The following is a 22473-nucleotide window of genomic DNA, read 5'->3' as shown; positions in this document are numbered from 1 at the left end:
TTGTTGTCAGGCATGAGTCTTTAATTATGTCACCTTTATTTTGAGCTGGCAAACCAGCATAACAATTTTAATAAGATTATTAAATAATGCAGTGAAGGTTAACCTGTCTCCTTGGCGGAGGGAGGGATTGAGTCTTTAAAATACTTGTTAAGTCTATGTGAATGTATGAATACATAAGCGTCCTTACAGAAATTGTGAAAAAGTGGGGAAAAGGTGTGGATTTACTAGTAGGTATAGATTTATCTGAACTTAGACCACCAGATTGTTTGGGTAATTACTGTTTCTGAAAATTATATAGCTTGTCTCCCTAAGTATCAGGAGTCGTGAGGCTAAATTATAGCTGTGGTTAAAATACAAAATAATTACAATGTGGATGTGAATTTTGTGAATGAGGGGGAGAGGGTTTTTTGGGGTTTTTTTCCTTGCCAAAGTAAATCAGATCTGCAGTGCACATTTTTATCTTGATTTTTTCTGTTCTTTGTGATGTGTGTATAAATACAAGACTGATACGCTTTAACATTAATCCATGCAACTTTCTTCAGATTCATAAAACATCTTAAACTCTCTCACTTGGCAGCATACTAAATGCTCGAAGCAGAAATATAAGAAAATGCCTAATTCTTCTAGTTTATTTATACCAGTTATGTTAGAAAACAAATATTGTTAATGGTCTGGTTCATCCACTTCTGTGCACCTAGAAACTTCGCGCTCCTTTCTTTTGCCTCTCACTGTGGCAGTAGCAGTTCCAGTCACCTCTCTTTCATGTCACTTGCACTAACATGCAGAAGCTCCTCACTTATGTGCTTGGATGTAATTAATCATCCTGCTCATTAATAACCTTAATCTTTGGCTGTGAAAGACTAATTGTCCTTTGTGAATTTGGTCCTCTTGAAATAACAACTAGAAAGCAAGCTACCATCTCCTTTCCTGACTACATAGAGGCAATAGTGTCTCCATTTAGGTCAGTGTTACGCAAACTGGAGCTTTCCCGTAGTACTTGATAGAACTTAGCTATACAAGTTTTGAAAGAAGTTTAAGGTCCTAGGTACTTTTGTGATCCTCTCACTATCTTTTCTTTTTTAACAATTAAACTCAAAAATAGCTTCAGTGTGAACTTTTTTGGTAGAAAACAAAATTAATGGTGAACATTGTCTCCCTTTCTCGGAATTAAAATGGAAAAATGCACTCTATTTTTTGCAAAGCAGTGAGAATAATCCTTACATGTTGAATTACAAGGAGGTTGAACCCTTCTGTTCAGGTATATGCAGTTCAGTGTATTTTGTAGTAGAATTATTGTATCCATTTTTGTAGAAGGTGGGTCTTTATGTAGAGGTTGTAGTGTTTTTGAACATTTACAGCATTGTACAAATACTCTATTAAGAAGTATCTTCAGAAGAAGTTGCTGAGTGTATAAAGAGCCGCTTTCAAAATGTAGCATTCCAGGTGTGCTCTAACATTGAGTGGTGTACGCTCACAGTGCAGATTGATTGATCCCCTGCCAAAGTCTTATGAGCACCTTTTTTGTTTTCTCAAATGCCTACGTCTGGTGAGATTTACATTGAGACTACAGTATGCGCCGTGCATACCTGGAGTAGCACAGTTTCTGGCTCCAGGATGGATCTTACCTTTTGGATGGGCAAGGTGCAGAGACGGAGAAGATGGGGCATGGCAGCAAATGTCATGTTAGTGCACTTATTGCAGTGGAGTGGACTTGGCTAGGAATGCTAAAGGGGAGGTAAAATGAATGGCATCGAGGAATGGAGTAAAGGTGGTGGGAGAAGCATGGCAAAGTAGAAGACTTAAGAGGGACGTAAAGCCAAAGGAGGAGGCGAGAGTAGGAGACAGCTGTTGTTCAGGAAGAGCATCCTTCAGGCAAGACTAGAAATTCCTATCACGATCTTTGCCTGGTCTGCTTCTTCAGCAGTTCCTGCCACTATAACTTCACAGTGGTTTGTTTTTGCAGTTTTACCCCAAAGCTGTGACTCAATGGATAAGGAGAAAGGAAACCTCTTCCACTTGCTAAGCTTCCCCGTATCTGTAGGAGAGACCCTTCCCTTCCCCAGGTCTGATGCAGCAAAAAGGGGCCCTGCCAGCTGTGCCAGGTGTTTACTTTTTTCCTCGCATGACAGTGTCCAGTTTTTGGTTCAGTTCCTGCTGTGGCAGCTTATGTTGGCACCTACCTGATCACTGTTCTCTTCATTAAAACACTTGTTGCCTTTCCTCTGGGGGGGAGTGGAGGTGGCACACCGGTGGATTTAATATGTAATTAAGCAAGTCTTAAAAGCACTTAGAGAGTCTTCTGGGTAAGAAGTGTTCTGATAAGCGCAAGAGTTTGGTTTCCAAATCCATTATTTCGTGTTTGATTTATTTACCTCTTTTGCTTTTTCAACTCTTTCTGCAATTTGGAATTTCCCACATGATCCCCATGTCATTATGCGAACAGAGGTCTACATGTCTTGCAAAGCAGTGAATGCTGTTTCTGACTCTCTTTCAGATGCAAGTATGGACATAATAGCCTATGATGATTACTCCAGTCCACCGCTTCAGAGATATTGAAAGGAAGCCTGAATACCTCCAGCCAGAAAAGTGTGTTCCACCTCCTAGCCGTGCTTCCCTGGGAACAATGTGGTTTATTCGAGATGGCTGTGGTATTGCATGTGCTGTCGTTACCTGGATGCTGGTGTTCTATGCCGACTTTGTAGTCCTTCTTGTCATGCTAGTTCCATCGAGAGATTATGTTTATAGTGTCATCAATGGCACACTGTTCAACACCTTGGCTTTCCTCGCTTTGGCTTCACATTTTCGTGCTATGCTGACAGATCCAGTAAGTATATCTCTCTCTGTATGTCTCGGAAAGAAACAGGCGGTGTTTTTCGTGTCTGCTAGATGTTGGGTAACTTGGTTGCCGAGTGAGTGGCAGATGTGAATAACTTTTGTGTGTCAGCCTGCTGAGTGAGGCTGCTGATGTGGTATGCTAATTTCTCATCCCACTCAAGTCAGATGCAAAGTCAAGGACCCAGCTTTAGATTCCCGTTGTGTGAGCAGCTCCTCTTTTTGCACTGGGAAGGAGAGTGTTTCTCTCTGACGCTGTTTTCTCCCCAGTGGCAGATCTTGTGTTTGTGGCTTGTTGTGTCTTGAGAAACAGGAAAGCTGGAAAAGCTGGTTTTGGTTGTCTGCCTTGGCAAGTATTGCTTCAGCAGAATGGAGTAGAATGTGTGTTGTTTTGAAAAGCCATGATACCATCTCTCATACTAGTGATTTAGTTGAGTTTATTGAACCATGCTGAAATAAATACTGTGTGAGAATGCTGAGCTGACAGTTCTTAGGCAGGCGGGAAGCGTCACCATTGTAAGACCCCCTTGTATGTCCCCGTAGGATATTGCTTTATGAGAGATCTGGTCTGCTGCTTTCCTGTCTTTAGCTAGTGAGAAGATACACTGTAGTATCATGATGCTTATTCTGAGTGGCCTGCGATGGTATATTTTGCTTAATAACGTCTGGACAGTAGATTCAGTTCAAAACCCCATCTCCACTAGTCAGTGGAAGGAAAAACAAGCTTAGACTCCTCTTGGCCCCTTCCTCCTTGGTATTCTTGTTGCTGTTGGGAGTGGCGGTGTGCCTCTGATACTCTTAAGTATTCCTTCAAAACGTCATTTCCTACTTGAAACCTTGTTAGGTGCCATTAAAACTTCAGTGTAATCTTTGTTTCTTAGTTTCCAGCTCTCCCAGAAGCCACAGCACTGCAGAAATGGCTTGATTTCACAGCTTATGGTAAAGACTGGTGCATTGCACGCTACTGATGCTGGGCAGAACTGCAAGCAGTAGTTGAGGCTCTGAAACTTCTGGTCATTGGACTCGGGAATAGAAGGTTGCAGCAATTTGTTATATAGTTTATATCCTAGGGGTTCTCGTTGTTGCTGTTAATTATTGTATGTTGTGTGGCTTTAATGCCTAGGGACCTTCAGGTCGCTGGAATTATTTTGCAGAGTTAGCAGGAACTGTTCTGAAACAAAAGCTGTATTCTGAAGTAAGCTGGGCAAGCGGTGTTGGAGAAGCAGATACAATCTCTATGCAGAGTAACTGGGAAAAGATATGTTAATTCCTAGTGTGTGGTGGGATTTTTGGTGTGTGGATGGTGAGAGCCAGTGGGATTTTGTTAGGTTTTTTTGTGAGGAAATCAGCTAAACAAAATGGAGGAGGGAAGATAAAGTGAGGGAATGCAGCAACATCTGGCAAACAGTGTGAGTCAGGGATGAAGGAAGCTGCCGGGACATGGAGAACCAGGGGCATGTCTAGGATCAGAATGAAACAGAAAGCACTGCTGAGGCAAACAAATAGAATTCTTATTATAAATAAATGAATACCTGAATTCTTCAGAATTTGATAGCGTATGTCATGCTTTTCAGGAACAACTTCCTGTGCGTTCTTGCTAAAAACATTCCTAAGGTTTTGAGCTTTGCTGCATACTGAAGAGAGAGAACATGAGTTGTAGCATTTTGTGGAAATTGGTCTTGGTAATTTTTAAATTGGTCAGGCCTGTTGGGAGGTTTCTGTGCAAAAACCAAAGACTGCTCAAGAAAGCCTTATAGTACTGATTTAATGTGCAGTTCTCTCATTGACGTGTATTGTTCCTGTTTATTGCTGTTGGGAGGTTGTATAGATGTGTTAAGAGACTGTTCCATCAGAAATCTGTTAAAAAATTACATCCCTGTTTTTATTTCAGTATAAAAGCCTTACATCCACAGAGGTGCATTTGTGCCAGTGTACCACCACCGATTTCATACAGCACATTTTATGATCTTTTTTTTGGAGCCTCAGAAAGGCTGGAGACTCTTGAACTGAGGCTCCTGCAGCAGCAATACATTAACTGTTTAAAGACATATATATTATAAAGTGGAAATTGCACAGCTGAGAATGTTTTGCCTAGTCTTATTCATGTGGGAGGATTCTTGGTGTTCACTGAATGTTAAACCCTAATTTAAATAACAAATACACAATGGAAGCATAGCTATAAATACATGAGGCATTTACCAGCAACTCTTAATGTACACAATGATTCTTCAGAAGTAGCTGCTTCTACTGGAATAAAACATCTGCAGTTTCCAGTTTGTGATATGAAACACTGGCATGATAAATTTGTTGGTAGATGTGAAGAGAGGGATGAGGGTTCTTAAATATTTTAAGGTTACTATAGGATTACAAAAGACTAATTGCTTAAATGAGGATTTACTGATGTTTAAAAAATGAAAAACCACCAGCATGATGTTTAAGTATGTGGTTCCCTATATTAGGACCTCATTTTAATTTTTTTTTCTGAATCTTCTTGCTCTTCCTGAAACTCTGTCGAACTTGGGGAAGTTTTTATTTCTTTCTCTTCCCTCCTCTCCCATAGTTTTAAGTCACCCTATTGTTCTTAGCACTTGTAATGTCCAGAGGTTAATCTTCTGGTTTGTTTTTTTTTCTGCAGGGTGCTGTACCCAAAGGTAATGCCACAAAGGAGTTCATTGAGAGTTTACAGCTAAAGCCAGGACAGGTGGTTTACAAGTGCCCAAAGTGTTGTAGCATCAAACCTGACAGAGCACATCACTGCAGGTAAAGTTTTTTCTGAGGTTTGCTCTTTTATCAAGACCTCAAGAATTATCCAGTGTGCCTTGATCCAAATTGTTACTGGAATCTGAGACTTGAGTGGTTAAATTGAGATTGGCATCCAAATTCTCTTGCCAAGTGCAAGACACGTTCAAGCTTCTCTGAAAAAATCTCAGGCCTTTTCTGACAAGCTTTCATCTGTAGCAGGCTGAGGCCACTTCTTGCAAAGTGAAGAACACTTCAAATGAATGCAGCCTTGACACCAGACCTGTAATTGACATTCCATAAATTTTCATGTAAACGTGACTTAAAAAGAGGCATTATATACCAGAATGCATAGAAATCCATAAAATGTGATGTCTCTCAAAAGGTCAGTGTCCTGTCTATTTTTGTTTTTATTCACAAACTCATTTATCTAACTGTAGGTGCTATTTAGAAGTGATACTTAAGTTGAAAATAAAGTTCAGGTAACTGTATATATTTTTTAAGAGTTCCGACTTCCGCATTTGCTTTGAGGACTGTGACTTTGGTTTGTGCGTTGTGATAGATCAGTGTGCCGACTGATCTGTCATGTCCTCTCCTTTTTCTCGTGGGGTAAACTTCCCTGAAGAAAGAAACTGATATCGAGCTATTTAGTACTGAAGGCAGTGAGCAAAAAAATAACTACTTCCTAAAATTCTCTTCTGCTTTTAAAACAAGTGAACCTGCTTTCCAGTAAGTAGTTAATGAGTTTGCACTGGTGTCCCTTCCTTACCTACTCAAAAACCAATACCTGCTAGGAGAACTCTTATAACAGTTACTGCTGATTCATGCAGGGGTCTTGTGGGGAGGGGAATACATGGTACTGAGCTGAACAAACTTGTTCTGCTGTTTGCGTTTTTCATATTTATTTTCAGACCTTTAGTTTGCAAATATTTTTCTTTTTTTGTTGTTTTTTTATTTTAATCAAATTTTTTTTTCAATGTGATCGTGCCTATCACTTATTAATGCTACTGTAAAATCCCCTCTGACACTTCTTCAATTATGAATGAAACTTTGCATCTAAAATGCTGTCTTGCTGATGACTCACAGCGTAGGTAAATGAAAAAGGCTCTTTGGCTAAACAGAAAACCTCATCTCCATGGTCCTTATTTCTATGCTTTAAGATAACTTTATAGACATAAAGATTTGAGAAGCTGATCCACTGAGCACTGATGCTGTTGAGAATCATTTTTTTGTGGGGTAGGGACTTTCACACATCAAGGTTGTGCATATGCGTCGGCAGGAGGTACTGCTAGCTGTATGCCTGAGGGACCAGGGTGCTTTTTGATTCATATGTTATTCTGTGAGTCCCCATGCCCAGCAAACTACTCCTTCCAGCATTTGGAAGCTAGGTGGTTGAGCAGGGGGAGCATGTCTGAGTATGGGCAATCCCTGCTGCCTATAGTTTTCAGTCTTAGTTTCTGAGTTTCCTTTCCCACCAGCTAGTTTCACATTCTGCCTCTCATCCAACTGCTTTCGGTATGTATGCATGGAATAAAAACTCTCCTCTCAGCCTTTGCTACCTCCTTCACAGAGGATGTCTTTGGCTTGGCTGCTTCAGGTTGTCCCTCTGGGGAACTAGGACCTAGGATCAATTGAAGAGGTTGCTTGGGTACTTACCTGTTTCAGAGCCCAAGGGAAGCGTGTGCGCGTCTGCACAAAGTAAATTAGGCCACAGGGAGGCATCCTCCTGCTTTACACCACCTCCCCGCCTTCTCCCCCTCCCTTTTTTTTTTAAACCAGTAATTGATATGTGTCGTATGAAGTATGATGTTATTTGGCAGATAAATTGTTTTTACTGTGCCAGCTGATTTTAGTCCCCATGTAGCTCAAAAACAATTTTTTTCCTGTTGTCCGCTGCACCTGGGGCTGGCAGGTTATAGGGTACCCATGCCTGTCTGGGGAGAAGCAGCTCTTCATCTGGCCCCATGCAGAGAGGCTGGGACCTGCCTGACCAACCTTTCAGTTAGGATCAGGGCTATAGGAACTCATTTGTTTTTCAGGCATGGCATGTATCCTTTGGGATTACCCCTCCCACCATGCAGAGTGAGTGCAAGGCTGTTCTGATGGAGAGGTTTGCTATAATTTATTCATACGTGCTCATAAGAACATGTTTATGTTTTTGTTTGAGTTTCCCTTAAGCATTTGGGTGTTGAAGTTTATTGTTTATATTAAGGTCAAAATATTTTTTTGTTATAAGAAGAAAAATAAAATTAGCAGAGCCCTCGATCCTTTCTGTTTCAGTGCTGTCAGAGTTGTTCTGGAATGGCTGTTTCCTTTCTGGGTCTATTGTTTGTTTTGGGGTTTTGTGTTTTTTCATATTTGATTTCTGTGCCTGTTTGTGCGATGTGGTATCAGGAGACTGCCTTTCGTCTCCTATCATATGAGAAAGCAGCAGAGAAAAAGACTTCCTTTATTATGTGAGTTGAAGCAGTTACTGACTAAGCAAGAGAATGATGTTCAGACAAAGTAATAATCTTTTAATTATTTGACTTCTAGCCACAATGTGCGTGCTGGCAAGAATTTGAATTTTGATTTTATTAGTCTGGTTTTGTGAAGTGCTTTAACATCTAATTTTACCTTGAACGTATATTGTGGTATTGTCTTCCTGACTGACTGCCACAGCTGTTTTATGCTAGTATGTGGCTTATCTTGATGTCAATAATCTTTTCTAATGCTTTATTTAATTTTCTTCTTTGCAAGTTCCTGCTACCAGCTAATGTTAGTAAATAAACCGTAGTCTGTTATTAGCAACTCTGAAAAATACCTTTATTCATTACTGCTTTTCATATCTTTCTGGTTTTTGTTTGGTTTTTATCTGTGGACCAAATAGGTTAAAATGAAACTAAATCACAGATTTTTTCCATCTGCCTGAATGTATTGTTCAAACCCTATTTTGGCAGAACCACTGATGTGAATATCATGCTACTGTGTCTTACTTGGCATTAATTTTTTACAATGGTGATTCGGTATTGTATTCATTTTGAACAGACATAGTCAAGTGAGCAAATCACAAATACAGATGTTGTGATCAGTAAACTTACTTAGGTTTAAATTTCACCTCTCATTCTTTCCTTTAATTTCTGTGTCCCCCAAGCCCCTGTGAAATCTTGTATTCCTGGAATGAAATGTGCTATAAATAAAGACTTGTATTCTTTCAGTGTTTGCAAGAGGTGCATTCGGAAAATGGACCATCACTGCCCGTGGGTCAATAACTGTGTAGGAGAGAATAACCAGAAGTACTTCGTACTGTTTACAGTAAGTATTTTGCAAGTGGTGTTTGAGGTTGCCCAGTGGGCAGCACTGAAATGCTGTGTGTGAAGCAGCTCCGAAGGCTGGCTTTCTTTTTTTCTTGTTTCAGAAGAACTTTTCAGGGAACTGTTGCAGACTTTGTTTCGCCAATTAGGGAACACACATAACACAGCAACGGGGGAAAAGGCATCACGGGAACTATTTGCCAGGGTTTTGTGAGGTTTGTGTTGATAGTTGTTCAGCACGCTATTTTGTAATGCGAGTAGTTTATTGTGGCATTGAGCTCTTTGAGGCGTGGGCCATCCTTTTACACCGTTCTGTGGCTGGTAGGGTCCCAGGCTGTATGTAGGGTACCTAAATGTTGTAGTTGTATGAGTACCTGTGTGGGATCATATAATAAGAGCTGTTGCCACATCTTAAGCAAGGAGTGGAAAGTCTGCATCCCCTTTGGCAAGAATTACCCACCTTTTACTTGCAAGTGGTTTATTTTTGTACTTGAAAACCAGGGAGGTGTTTGACTTTTTGTACTATATCTGTGGCATCATGAGTAAGAAAACAGGAGTGCAAACTTGAATACTACATATTTATGAAAGGGTTGAAATCTGTTTCATCAAAGCCAACTGCAAATACCCCATGGGAGTAGTGTGAACATTACAAGGGTGAGGTTCAGTGATGCTCTGTTTTATTAATAAATCTTTTGAGACATCTGTAGGTTCAAGAAAGAATGTTCTCATATTACCAAGTAAAAAGGGGGAGATTTTCAGTTAAATGGAAAGGTGGTGTGGTTTGTTAGGATGTGCATTACAGAACAAACGGAATCCCATTTCTTTCCCCTGAGCAAGGGTTTTTTCACCGTGACGGGTGAGCTAGGTGTTTTAGTACTATCAAAAGGATTTCTGTTTCTGTTAGAACTGACATCTACTTTTGAGCAGGCTGTATTAAACACTTAATGTGGTTGAGAGAAACAAAATAAGGGTTGCTGGTTTTGTTCTTCATTATCTTTTTGAGATTGGAGGATGTGAAAGAACAGCAGCATGCTCAACTTGCCAGGAAACACAGAATACTCTATCACCTTTTACTGCTTCCACAGGAGTTGCTTGTAAGAAAATCTCTCTCACTTCTAATACCTGCCAAAGTTTGTCAGAGCCTGTAGGTTCAGGAGAGTCATCTTTTTAGCCGTCTTGGTAATTGTAATGTGTGTGTAGCATTGCATATAGTTTAAAGCTTTTTGTTACAAAGCTAAGACCTAATTTAAAACAAAAAGGATTAAGTACAAAGTATTAAAGCTTGAGAGAAACTTTCCATGCCAGTGTCTGCCTCAGGGAAAAGTACTTATTAAAAAAAAAAACAACTGTTTTTCTGAAACTCATGCTGGAAAATAAATAAAGTGCTTTTTGTGGTTAAAACAAATTTGCTGTTGTTTCTCTGGGAAACTATAGTCCTCTCAAGAGCAAGGATGTAAGCTTTGACAACATGATACCTTGATGTTAGAGCGTTGCTGTTCTCTGAAAGTTGCCCTGTACTCAGCAGAGATAAGGACAGTAAGCTGTGTGGAAGGCCGTGCTGGGGCGCAGGAGGCTGGCTTTTGTGTCCAGCTGCCTTTGAACTAAACAGTCTCCCTCCTGTGCACTCAGAGCTGTTAGTAAGGCCAGAATGAGTCTGTGTAGTCTTGGCATTTGCCAGCTTCAGGGTGCGTGTTTAGGGGGGATGGGAGGACTGGGTGGGTTTTGGGGTGGTTTGTAGTTTGGTTTTTTTTTTGAAGTCTTAACACTTTGCTTTATTTAAAGTATTTGGAAGATTTAGCGTTTTGGTCTTTAAACTTACCTATATTACATCCTTTATTTTTCAGATGTATATAGCACTGATTTCCCTGCATGCTCTAATCATGGTGGGATTTCACTTCTTATATTGCTTTGAAGAAGACTGGACAAGTGAGTACTAACAAAATCTCTCATTAAAATACCAGATTAACCTATGAATAAGACCTTATAATGTAGTTTGCTTGTAGGGCAACCCCTTTCATGCTGGTTTCAGAAGAATGCTATCAGGGCTCTACTGTTCTTTCTCTATTTTTTTTTTTTTTTTTTTTTTTTTTTTTTTTAAATGATCAATCCTGGAACTTCATAATTCTTTCTGACCTGCTGGGATCTCTGTCCTGAAAAGTCCTGTTTCAACTTAAGCCTGATATGGCCTAGGGAGAAGCTGAGATGTTAAGATACCTAGATAGTATGTGTGCGATAATCTACTGTTGACATGAACGCAGCACTAATTTCCTGAATGCCAACACAAGATAAGAATGTGTATGCTTTTTTTAAAAGGGTAATGTGAATCATTCTTGCAAGACTGCCAGGAAAACATGCTAACTCAGATCCAAAAATCCACCCTCACAAGAACAAACAATTCCTTTCCACAAAAAAAAACCCCAAACAAACAAAAAAACCCTAGCCCTTACTCTGGAGCAGCCAGTGAGTAAATTTTCACAAAGCCAGTTGAGATGTGTTTTTAAAAACACAAATGGATATAGGAAATCCTCCAGGTAATGCTGAGTCAAACAGCAAGCTGTCAAAGAATGTGTGTGCAGATGTATATGCTGCTTGTGGATTTTTTCAGAAGAGCATTAGCTTTGTTTTTCTTGGAATTTCAGTTGTGTCATTCAATATAATGACCAGTTTTAGTTTATAATACTGCAGAGGATGGGTATATTTACACCTATGAACTGAATTTGGCAAGGTTGTTCTGCAGTTCAGAACTTTGTAAAACAGCTGTCAGCTGTCACTGAGAATGTCTGGATTTGACTACAGTGGCCAGGGCCAAAGGGCAAGGATACATCAAAAGATAAGAGTTTCCTTTGCCTGCTTTCTCAGAGCCTGTATCTGTGGGGGAAGCACTTTCCCACCTGTCCTAGGTTTAGGTGGCAGAACAGAGCAGTTACGAGAGATGGATCTGTTGTTCTAGCTGCCTTGGATTTGAGCTGATTGTGTTAGCCCCTGATTATGGTGTACCTGTTGAAGTTTAACATCTCATGAGAAAAATAGGGGTTTTTGGTGATACTCATTCTTGGATTTCAGAAAAATCTGGAGATGTTCTGACATTTACAACGCTCAACTCGACTATGATTTTTGCCCTATAACATTTTCCTTCCTCTTCCTTTCTTCTGCTCCTTTTTTATAGCTACCTTCTCAGATTTTTTCAGCTCTTGCCTGAGTTTGCGCTATAGAGTATGAGGAAAAAATAAGAATTTGGCTTAATCTGCCCTTCTTTAGGACTTAGAGGAGTTAATGAAAGGAAGCATACTCTGGTTTTATGTTGGTGCTACAGAAATAATTATCCTTGTGACCTGACCACCAGCTTGAGATTTCTAGTGGGACTTTATCACTGTGGAAAATCTGTTAAGATTAAGGTTTAAGAGAGAAGCTACAGGTGAAATGGAGTAGAGTTGAGTCCTAGCCAGGGTGCTGGGGAAACACCTAAGTGGAAAAGAAAGTTGCATTCTTGAAGTGTTGCAGGGTTGTTTTTTTTGTTTCACTTTTTTTTTAAACTTGCAGGAGTGATCATCTCACTGTTGAATATCCTCAAGAATGTCAGAGCTTCCCTGTGCACCTTTTTGAGAATGGTGATCGTATAATTTATTGTGACAGTTTGAGTTTGGAAAACTCGTGGTTTAGCAAGTGTTTTGCAGCTGCTGCGTTAACCTGCTCTCTCCCCTTCCAACTCCGTTGTTTTGTCTTTACAGAATGCAGTTCCTTCTCTCCACCAACTACAGTGATTCTTCTCATCCTCTTGTGTTTCGAGGCTCTTTTATTTCTCATCTTCACCTCGGTTATGTTTGGGACACAAGTACACTCCATCTGCACTGATGAAACGGTGGGTGTCTCAGACGCTCTCTCCTTTACCCTCTCTCTCTCTGTTTGTATAAACAGTGAAGGGCTACAGGGTTTTACCTCATTGAACGGGGAGTTCAAGTATGCGTACCCTTTGAGAAAAGACCGAACGTAATGAACTGAGCTAGCACAGTGCTGGGTTCTGCTCTCTGAAGGTTACTGTGAGAAGTAGTGTACACCTATGTATTGGCTGGGATGCTGTGTTGACTACCTCTGATAAGGTAGGCATTGGTAACTGGGATTACTCTGTAGAGAGTATTTGTCCCTGTGGATTCGAGAACCTTTTTCCTTTAATGAAGTGCTTTTACATTGCTATTGTCTGAAATTCAGCTGTGTGTCCCCTGGTGTCACTGTTTACAGCTTTATGTGCTGGAAAGCCAAGATGAGTAGGTGAGGGAGGGATATATATACACACACACACTTCTTCTAGTCTAGAGGATTTCCAGTTTTAGCTGCTTGTTAAACAGTTCAAAAACTCTTGTCAGAGGGAAAAAGAAAAGGGAGTGGAGTAGGCTCATGGAAACCTGCTGGGTATAGTCTGCTGCAAAGCCACCATGTCATCCCCAATTCAAAGATGGCATAGCAGAGGTTACATAGTAGTGTTGCAGTCCATCGTATATCCCTGCATTTGCCCACTTCTGTAAAGATGGAGCTGGTGACTCCTGGACATGTTCCCACACTTGTGAATACTGCCAGCCTTCACCAAGCATGCTCAGATATCTGAATTAACTGGAGTGGTGGAAGAGAAGTGATAGTCTTAAGAGTGACAGCTCTTATTTCCTCCCCTGCCTCCTTTAGTTTTCTTTCCCCTTCACTTGTTTGCCCATGGCCAGTTGAAGCTAGAATAGGTATTTTGCTGCCGTTGGAGAGCTATGACTGGCATTATAGACTGTAAGAGCCCATCGCTCCCGAGTCTTTTTTGCAATACTTTTTTTAATGCTTGGCTTCTGCAAGAGGCTGATGTCCACACTGTGGTTTTTCTGTGTTCAGAGGAAGACTTCAGCTGTTCTTTCTGGGAAAGCCCCAGGAAGTACAGTGTCGTACAGAACAATAAGATCCTGCTGAGCTTGAGTTTATCAATAAGTGTGTAAAATTAGCAATGCTGCCTGTGAAATCATCATCTGAATTTCTCAATCTTTGAAAGCTGTCAAGAATTTTTAGAAGCTGCTTCCTACAGCTGGGCACCCAAATAAGTCCCCCAATTTTTCCTTTCCATCAAATTCTGGGAACTCATAGATGTTAAAGGAACAATGCCACAATCTAAAATAAAAAATGAAATATCATCTCCCCCTGTTGGGTTGTGGGTTTTCATTTTTGTTTTCTTTTTTAATATGTAGCAGTAAGGATTTTGCTCTGTGGAACATATCATTGTTGATTTGCTAGCATTGAACCGGCTGTGTCTGGCAAGCAATCTTGAGTTTTGAGCAGAGGAGTATTTCCAGGTGAAATTCTTCCTGGTGTGGTCTCTTGCAGTGTTTTACCTCACATTTTAGAGACAGGGCTGTGTCTTGCCCTTTCTCACATTCCTCTTCCAATCACTGGGAGACTTCATTCCCTGTCTTGTGTACGCTGTCCCACCAGGATGGTTCTTTTCTGCCTGAAGGGACCCAGAATGTTAGCATTTTGCTGTTGTCTCTAGAGGTGACATTTACCAGGGATCAGCACAACTCTTGCAGTTGACCCATGTTGTGTTCTGCAGAGCTCCCAGAATTGGTAATTTGAGACACGCACAGATGTATTACAGTGCATTAATCCATAGCACAGGAGAGACATGTAGGTCAGGAGAAGCTTACCTTGCAAAAGATCCAAAGTTAAAGAACAGAGTGATCTGCCTGCTGCTGCTACCCGTGGAAGAGTAATGCTCTCCACTGACGTCACTTGTTCATTTTGCTTCTGTGGCAGCCAGGCATAGCTTTCCTGAAAGACCAAATTCACTTTGTGGGATTTAGACACAATACAGATATTTGGGGTTTTTTTTAATGATTGACTAGTGAATGTTTCAGCTGATTGCTTGATGGCTTGTTTTTGTTTCCCTCTAACCTTTACTAAACAATGCCAATGATTTCTCTCAAATCGGTATCTTATTTAACCCTTTCTCCCTGCTGTCAGCCCACGCATGTTTTAACAGTGATTCTAATGAAACATGAAGAGGCATCAGGTAGACTCAGCTACACTGAGCCACGGGCACTTCCTGAACTTGCTTGGTGAATCTGGGAGCATTATAGAGATTATCTTTGGGTTTGTGGGTGGTTGGTTTTTTTTTTGTCTGCAAGCTTATAATGGTTTCCTCTAAAACTTTTCCTCCAAAACTTTAGCACATAATGCTTTCAGCCATTAAAGCACGTACTTTTTGTTTGGTTTTAGGTGGTGGGGGTTTTTTTTAACCGACATCAGAGGCAATTGGAGGGCAGGTCTTAAAAGGTTTATGAAATATCTAGGCCTGAACAAAATGAAAGTAATTTTACTTCCAAGGAATACTTTCTATCCTAAGTATTTTTTTAGTATAAAACAATGAGGAGAAAAGGAAAGGCAGTATAGATGCATTTTTATTTTTTTACTCCATCCTTTGGATAAGGGGTAACTGAGAGTAGACCTTTCCCCAAATTCAGAACTACAAAATCTGAGTGTTTGACTGAAAATGTGATATTTCTGTTTTCAGGGAATAGAACAGTTGAAAAAGGAAGAGAGAAGATGGGCTAAAAAAACAAAATGGATGAACATGAAAGCAGTATTTGGCCATCCGTTCTCTATAGCATGGCTTAGCCCATTCGCAACACCAGACCAAGGAAAAGCAGACCCGTACCAGTATGTGGTCTGAGGAATTCTTGACCAGCATTTCCACTAAAATAGAAACATATTACAGCACTACTGTTACAAATTTTCCATGAATGTTTAAAACAAAAAGCAAAACAAACTTTTTTATGTCTATTAAATGGCTGATAATTGCAGAGAAAAAAAAGCCCTGTATTCCACAATTTTAGGTAATTCTATATCTCTGGCTGAAACTGCTGCTGCTTTTCATTGTTGTTTTTTTTTTTTTCCCCGTTCTTTTTTTTTTAATCTTGTTAACTTTACTGGCCTTTGTTTCTCTCTGCTTTCTGTATGGCATAACTAATGTGAAGGGGATTCTCTTTCTCTGTTGTGACCCACCTCTTCTGAGTAGATTCTCATGCTGTCTCCTGACTGATGAGCTCTGTGGAAGACGTATGAGTGCCAACAGCCCTACACAGACACCTTTGGACTTCCTGAAGGAGCACATTGCTCTTTCGTAAGTGAACTTGAACGAGGAAGCAGACACTTCACTTACCAAAAGGTGCGAGACAAGAACGTGACACAGCAAGAGAGCCAGTTGACCTGGTGATCACATACACTTAAAAGTACTTAAAACAAATGTTGCCAACACCAATTCCCACCCCACCCTCCTTTTTCCTTCCGGCCACAGAACTGATTCCATCTTTCTGGCATTATTTTGTCTGTTCCCTCCCTTGTGCGCAGGAAATTGTTGCCCTCTTAGGGTAACTGTGGCAGATTTAGAAGACTCTTTGGGTTATTAAATGCCTTACACTTGCAGGAAAGAAAGAAATCTAATTTTCAAGTGTTTAGAGTAGCAGAATCATCTTGTTTGTGTGTGTTTGTCTTGGTAAATGAGTTGTTAGCGCAATGCCTGCTAAACAGTGTTAACGTGAAAAACTGACATGAATGCCCAGACTACTATAAAGACTAATACTGATGGGATGTGTAGGTGTACCAGAGTGATTGATTCTATATTCGTAGCATTGCCCTGTTTTAGAGCTTTGTAAATCTTTTCTCATACTTATGCAGACATGTGTATGTGTGTAAACACACACACATATATGTGTAAGTGTTTTAAAGTGGGAAATATTGATGGTAAGGAGCATGCATACTGTTATGAACTGTGTGGTGATGAAAGTGGGAGGGACAGAAGGCATTCCAAAAACGGGTAGAGCTAAACCATTCATGACTACAACTGACATCTTGTGTTCACGCGGGAATTTTATTATATTTTTGGATCGTGACTCCCATGGGCTCATCAAATGAATTGCAAACAAAGGAAAAATACAAATCAGCTGTGTCCATGACTTCCAAGGAATCTTTTCTTTCCTTGGTTTAAAATAAAATGGTATTTTTTTGGAAAATGACCTGTTTAGACTGCTTCAAAGCCATGGGGGAAGGGAGGGAAATCAGGGAAGAAGAAATTTAATGGATGTCTCATTTGGAAGTAATGTGAATGCTGCATCTTTTCAATCTGTCAATGCTTCCATATGGAAAACAAATGCAATAAAACTTTTCCAAAAACTTGTTTGCTGTTCTTATTTTCTTTCGTCACTTCAAACGTTGGGAAAAATCTGTAATGGTTTTCTGAACTTTCACTTCTCTACACAAGCAGGCAGAAGGATATAAAGGTTAATTAACTGAATGTTCAACTTCTGAGTTTAAAAATGAGTTAATGAGTATATACTGATTTGTTAATCAGTGGTTTTATTTCACCGCTTGGAAGCGGCTGACAGTAACTGCTCTGCTGTGTAGACAGGCTGTCTCTGCAATCCTACTTGCTCAGGGTTAGATCATCAGGAGTATGTTGCGATCTCTGCTGCAGGACTGCGCGGAGGGAGCCACAGGCTGCACCTGTGTCTCGGTGGGAAGATTCTGTGAGGGAAACGTGGCCTTTGCATACACATTTCCTTAATGAAGAAAAGATCAGGAAGAGTTTAGGTTTTGTTTTTGTAGTGCTGATACTGCTGATAGTGGAAAGTTATTGTGAATAAACATGTAGCTCTGATTTTAATATGCAATGGTGTTTTTCAGAGAATGCTCCCAGCTTAATAGTTAAGAGCTGGATCTTTGGCCAGGATCAGCTCAGCCGTTGAGGCACGTGCAGGTGGGAACTTGAACTGGTAGAGAATCAGGCCCTAAAACTATCTTGATGCAAAATCAAATGTTTGGGGGGGGGGGAGGCTTTAGTCACCTAGGCAATTAACAAATGAATGCATCTCTCTGTACAGTTCATTGCTTTAAAAATTGTTTTGATTATAAATTCCACTGGTGCACATTCCAGTTTTGGTGTATTTTAATTACCCTTATTCACTATGCATTTTGGAGGAAGATTGGTTACGTTGTTCTGGCATTTTGATCATTGTGAAAAAATGTGTAATTACTCAGTTTTTCTTGTTTCAAACAAATGCAAATTGTTAAACAGCGTTATATAGTATTGATATTTTCAGTCAAACTGTTTTCATTTTTAAATGAGACGTCATCATAGCTTGCAGAGATGTCCATTGGTACCTGTCGTGTGTCTCAGTAGCGGGGTGTCCTCGGTTTTACTTGCACTGTACGACTTGGTGGTGCAATTTGATGGAATTTGAATGATACTAAATGTGGGTCAATATTAATATGAGAAAGGCAGACTTACTGGTTTGCTCATGGAAAGTATTTTCTTGAACAGGACTACCTGATTGCAGGTGCTAGTTCTGTTTTAGCACGGCCAAGAGAAACCGGAGGACAAACTCGAGCAAAGGCAGGGAACTTTTTTGAAAAGCTAAGCAGTGCTCCAAGCAGAAAGGAGTACAAGGAACTGCTGTAGGGGAAGTCTGCCTTAATTGTGATTTCTGCTAGCAATGCTTCCTGTGTCTTCCCCTTAATGGACAAATTGTTACAATGCTTGCCTGCTCTGTTGGCTCTTTCCTTTTGGATCTTAAAAGTGTATTAAAAGAAATTAATGCGTTTCTTCTAACACGCGAGAACATTAAACAGTAATGAAATGCCTTCAACAGTTGCGCATTCCTTCCATCGCCCTTAAATTTTTTTTAAGGCAAAACTTCATGCCCTACTGACCATGGGGCAGGCAGCCAAAATTAGACCAGGATACAATTTTTAAAACTTCTGCTCATTTTCAATACGTGCCCTGAAGGGATTAGCGAGGTCAGGCTGGGAGAGAGAAAGTATGCCCCTATCTGCTCCGATTAACTGCTCCCTAATCTGGCATTAGTACAACCTCAGCCTGACCTTGCTTATCGCCTTGGTTAGCAGGTACTGTTCAGAGCAGGTGAACGATGTTTTTTTGGGGAGGGAAGAGTGAGGTTGCTGCCCAGAAGTGTTCAAGATCCTTATTCCCAATTTAGATGGCAGCGTGGATCGAACCAGATTACGCACGTGGCTGAGGGCAGGGTTAAAGCTTGTGCTGCCGGGGAAGGGTTTCAATGCTTGGTGTCTGTTTCTCCTCCTGCCCCTTGCTGCTTGTTTTCCTTCTCTCTAGATACTTGCGCAATAAATGCTGCAGTTGCGGTGACCGTTTGGTACTAACGCATTAGAAACCTCTGCAGTTTGCTAAGGAGCAGCTGACAACCAAAGGTCTTCCTCTGCTTTAAGCTGCAAAAGCATCTGCCTCCCGGCTGCACGGCCGCAGGGCGCCTGAACCGGAGTATCCCAGAGGAAAAGTGCATGGTAGTGCTGCTAAAACGCTTTGCTAAGGCTCTGCTCTGCCGTGCCCGAGCGCTGCCCCTCTCCCAGCTTCCCGGCAGGGAGGTAGGGACTGGCACTGGCCGCGGCAGCACCGAGTGCCTCATCCCAAGGGGCCGGAGGCTGCAAGGGATTTTGCCCGGAACAGCTGAAGCCGCGCATTTGCAAGCTTGGGAGCAGCGCAAAGGGACACATGCCTGTGTTTAGCGTCGCAAGATGCACGTTTGTGCTTCAGGGCTTGAATTTTTCCCAAAATTGCAACCCTGAAGACTTCAGCTTCGGTATTGCATCATTTCTTTCTGCACATTCACTGCTAGATTTCTCCTAAGTCAACACGAGAATCGGGGCATGAATGAAGCTCACAAAACCTTTGCACGTAATTCTTTGGTTTATGGTGTGTTTTCTCCCGGGCCTGCTCGTGCTGACTCAATGTTACTGCAAAACGAAGCTGCTGCTGTATTAAAATGTCATGTTATTTATAAGACTTACTGCGAGTGCAGCTGTGGTGCCGCTGAGCTGTTGTGTGTATTCATTCCCCGCCCCCCGCAAAGCTTTGAAATGTTTTGTATGTCATTAGGGAAAACCTGCAGAATTAGAACGTGGCAAGTGTATTTTTCGTCCAGCTCTTCTAAAACTGTTCTTTTAAATGGTTTTAGCTGAATTTGCTCATTTTTCCTTTCCTTGAGTGTCTCAAAACTTGGTTCCAGTATCCTTGCTTCTCTAAGAACAGTTTCTACATGGTCGCTTATATACCATCCTGAGCATATCATACCCAGCTGTAGATCTGACTCCTCTCTTACCAGATGCAAAAGATGGGCATAAAAAAATTATGCCCTATTTCACATAGCAGTAGCCTTAAAAAAAAAAAAAAAAAAAATCTTAGTTCCTTCTTTCTACATGGAGAAGACTATCAGGAAAAAACACCGCTGCCCAGATTTGATGGACCTGTTATTTAAATACAATCAAAATGTTTGCTTTACTAAAAGTTCTTGGAGGGAGAATGAATCAGAATATTGACTGATCAAGGCTCCAGTCCTGCTTTGAGACCTCCTCTTCCATCTGTACAGATTTCCTTGCCTCCCAGCAGATATCCGGCTTGCATTGTGATTTGTCCTTGACAATTTGTTAAATGGAAATTGTGTTCTTAAATATTTGCTGTTAATTGGCACAGAGTAAGCTTGTTCTTATGTCAGCTTCTAATCAAGCCTAGATGTGGCTGTGGTAAATTCCTGATCACTGGAAAAAGATGCAGAATTTTGCCTGTATCTGAACTATTGTAGAAGTGCCCCAATAAGGTCAAATTTTAAGTTGTAGTTTTATTGTGTTACTCCTTGAAGGGATTCAAAAAGCATCGGGATGAGAGATCCACTTTTCCAAAAAGGATGGCTTTTCAGAAGCCATAAAAATCGATAGCAAGTCGTACCGAAATAAGTCACTGAGATTCAGATTGTCCATGAATTCGGTCTTGGTTTAGGGTTTTGTTGTTAAATTCAGGGATGAAGCTCTCAGAAAGGCAGGACGTCTGTCTTCATTGTTAACTAAAACTTGAACAACATCCTGGTTGTAGGGAGGTAGTTTTGCACATGCTGCAGCAGTTGGTGCACAAATAACCTGCTATGAATGTGAGACGACCCAAAACTCTTCTCTTCTTGCAGGGTATTGAGCGTCTTAAAAATCAGAAGCCAACCTGGGAGAAGATCAGCGGCTGGGAAGGAATGAAGCTGGCGTTCGGTGGTGCTTTCTCCTTGGGTTGGTTCAATCCCTTTTCGAACCTGAACTGCGAGAGCCCAGCGCCGGCTGAAGCGGTGGCGGCAGCTCCTGCGTCCGCAATAATGACCCAAGAAGAAATCGAGCAGTTTCTCGCTCGAGACGTTGCCATCCAAGTGTTACATGAATAAGCAAAGCATCCTCCAAGGTGTCAAGAGCAGCCTTCAGGTTTTTTTTTAATAACTACTTGTGCTGGAGATTTAAGGGGTTGTTTTTTAACATACTTTTTTGGTGCATTAAAAAATTCAGGAGTATTTATCTGGAAGCCAGGTACAGCACTAGCAGAAGCAATGCAAATCTCCAGAGAAAGCTTTATAAGTGATGAGATTCATAAGCTCCTTTTTGGACCTGCGACAGCTGCTTTATTGAGCTTTTCTTACTTGGCCTTTAAGGAAAGTTTATAATTGTCGGATAGATTGGTCCCAGCTCCCAGAAATGTGCGGTCCTAAGGAGTCTGGTTAATCTTTTGTTCTTCCAGCCTTTTGGAGGGCTAAATGATAAGCCCTGCGCAATGGGCAGATTAGTCCAGCTCTAAAGGTTTTCTTGAAAAAACGCATCCTTTTTTAGCTCATCCCATGGATGCTGCCTCTGGATTATGAAAGCTGCTGGTGCTCATGTCTTAGCAGAGGTGGGATACCGAGCTACGGACGCAGCAGATGGGCGAGCTCCAAAACATCTCCAGGGGTAAATTTTAACCCTCTGTGCTCGTGGGGCTGCCCGAGACCGGTGGTACTTGGCTGAGCTGTGTTGGAGCCGGCGGCCTGGTGGTGGTGCCGGGCTGGCAGGAGCCTTCGCCCGCGGCCAGCACAGCCGAGAGCAGGCAAATATTGGCCGGGTTGTCGAGCTGCTGGTGGGGGGAAGCTTTCGCCCGGGGGCTGCGGTTCGTTAGCACGTAGGACGCGTGGAGCGGGAGCTGCCTGGACGAATTCTGCAGCCCGGAAAGCAGGCAGCTGGTCTAGGCCAGGCACCGGGGCTGTTTCTGCGGTCAGAGAAGAGAGGGAGGCGTGAGCACCCTGCTGATGGAGGTACTGGCTCTCTCCATTTGACTTGCCTAATTTAGGTGTCTCTTTTTCTTTTTTCTTCCCCCCCCCCCCACCTCGATAGCCAGAGTTAGTTGAGAATGAATATTGCCTCTTAATCTTAGTGGTGTTTAACATTGTCCTATTAGTACTTGCCGTTATGCGGGGTTTCCTTACACTAATTTTGCAGCCAGCTCCTGGTGAAGGTCGGTGAACACGTCGAAGGAACGTGCATCGCTCAGAGAAGGCGTCACTGCAGAAGAATAGTTGCAGCGAAGTCCTGCAGAGGTGTCGCAGGCCGCTGCATTCCAACGCGCTGTAAACACTTGGCATGCTCCAGACGTCAGTTAGTGTAGTTTTAATTTAGACTGTTTTTCAATTGTTTTTTTTTTTAATTCGTGTCGTCTCCCTTAGCTTAATTGTCAGTAAATTTTGCAGGATATTAGAGATGTGCTCCTGGTTTTCCCCAG

The 22473-nt window shown here is 41.4% G+C and overlaps 1 protein-coding gene across 3 annotated transcripts; it reads left to right on the top strand.

Moving 5' to 3' along the window:
• The first annotated feature begins 2493 nt into the window (after window positions 1-2493).
• On the top strand, window positions 2494-21115 carry ZDHHC3 (zinc finger, DHHC-type containing 3). 3 transcript variants are annotated; one of them, XM_009576844.1, is made up of 6 exons: window positions 2494-2824; window positions 5468-5592; window positions 8769-8865; window positions 10709-10790; window positions 12593-12723; window positions 20873-21115. In XM_009576844.1, exons 1-6 carry the CDS (start codon window positions 2519-2521, stop codon window positions 21113-21115), a joined length of 984 nt encoding a protein of 327 aa, XP_009575139.1. In that variant the 5' UTR covers window positions 2494-2518. The 3 variants fall into 3 exon arrangements, with proteins under 3 accessions (XP_009575139.1, XP_009575140.1, XP_009575141.1); XM_009576845.1 differs by lacking the exon at window positions 20873-21115 and adding an exon at window positions 15400-16167; XM_009576846.1 differs by lacking the exon at window positions 20873-21115 and having other exon boundaries at window positions 10709-10794; window positions 12593-12730.
• Window positions 21116-22473: the final 1358 nt, after the last annotated feature.

This window comes from Fulmarus glacialis, unplaced genomic scaffold (genome assembly GCF_000690835.1).
Source record: "Fulmarus glacialis isolate BGI_N327 unplaced genomic scaffold, ASM69083v1 scaffold43044, whole genome shotgun sequence".
Classification (NCBI taxonomy): Eukaryota; Metazoa; Chordata; class Aves; order Procellariiformes; family Procellariidae; genus Fulmarus; species Fulmarus glacialis.
The sequence above is the reverse complement of the archived record's forward strand: the minus strand, read 5'-3'. Positions and strand labels throughout refer to the sequence as shown.

What these genes read in the sequence shown, in the direction of transcription:
- ZDHHC3 (XM_009576844.1), top strand. Translation starts at nt 2,519, where the DNA reads ATGATGATTACTCCAGTCCACCGCTTCAGAGATATTGAAAGGAAGCCT. An exon ending in GACAGAGCACATCACTGCAG is followed by an intron (nt 5,593 to 8,768) that starts GTAAAGTTTTTT and finishes GTATTCTTTCAG; the next exon opens with TGTTTGCAAGAGGTGCATTC. An exon ending in CCATCTGCACTGATGAAACG is followed by an intron (nt 12,724 to 20,872) that starts GTGGGTGTCTCA and finishes CTCTTCTTGCAG; the next exon opens with GGTATTGAGCGTCTTAAAAA.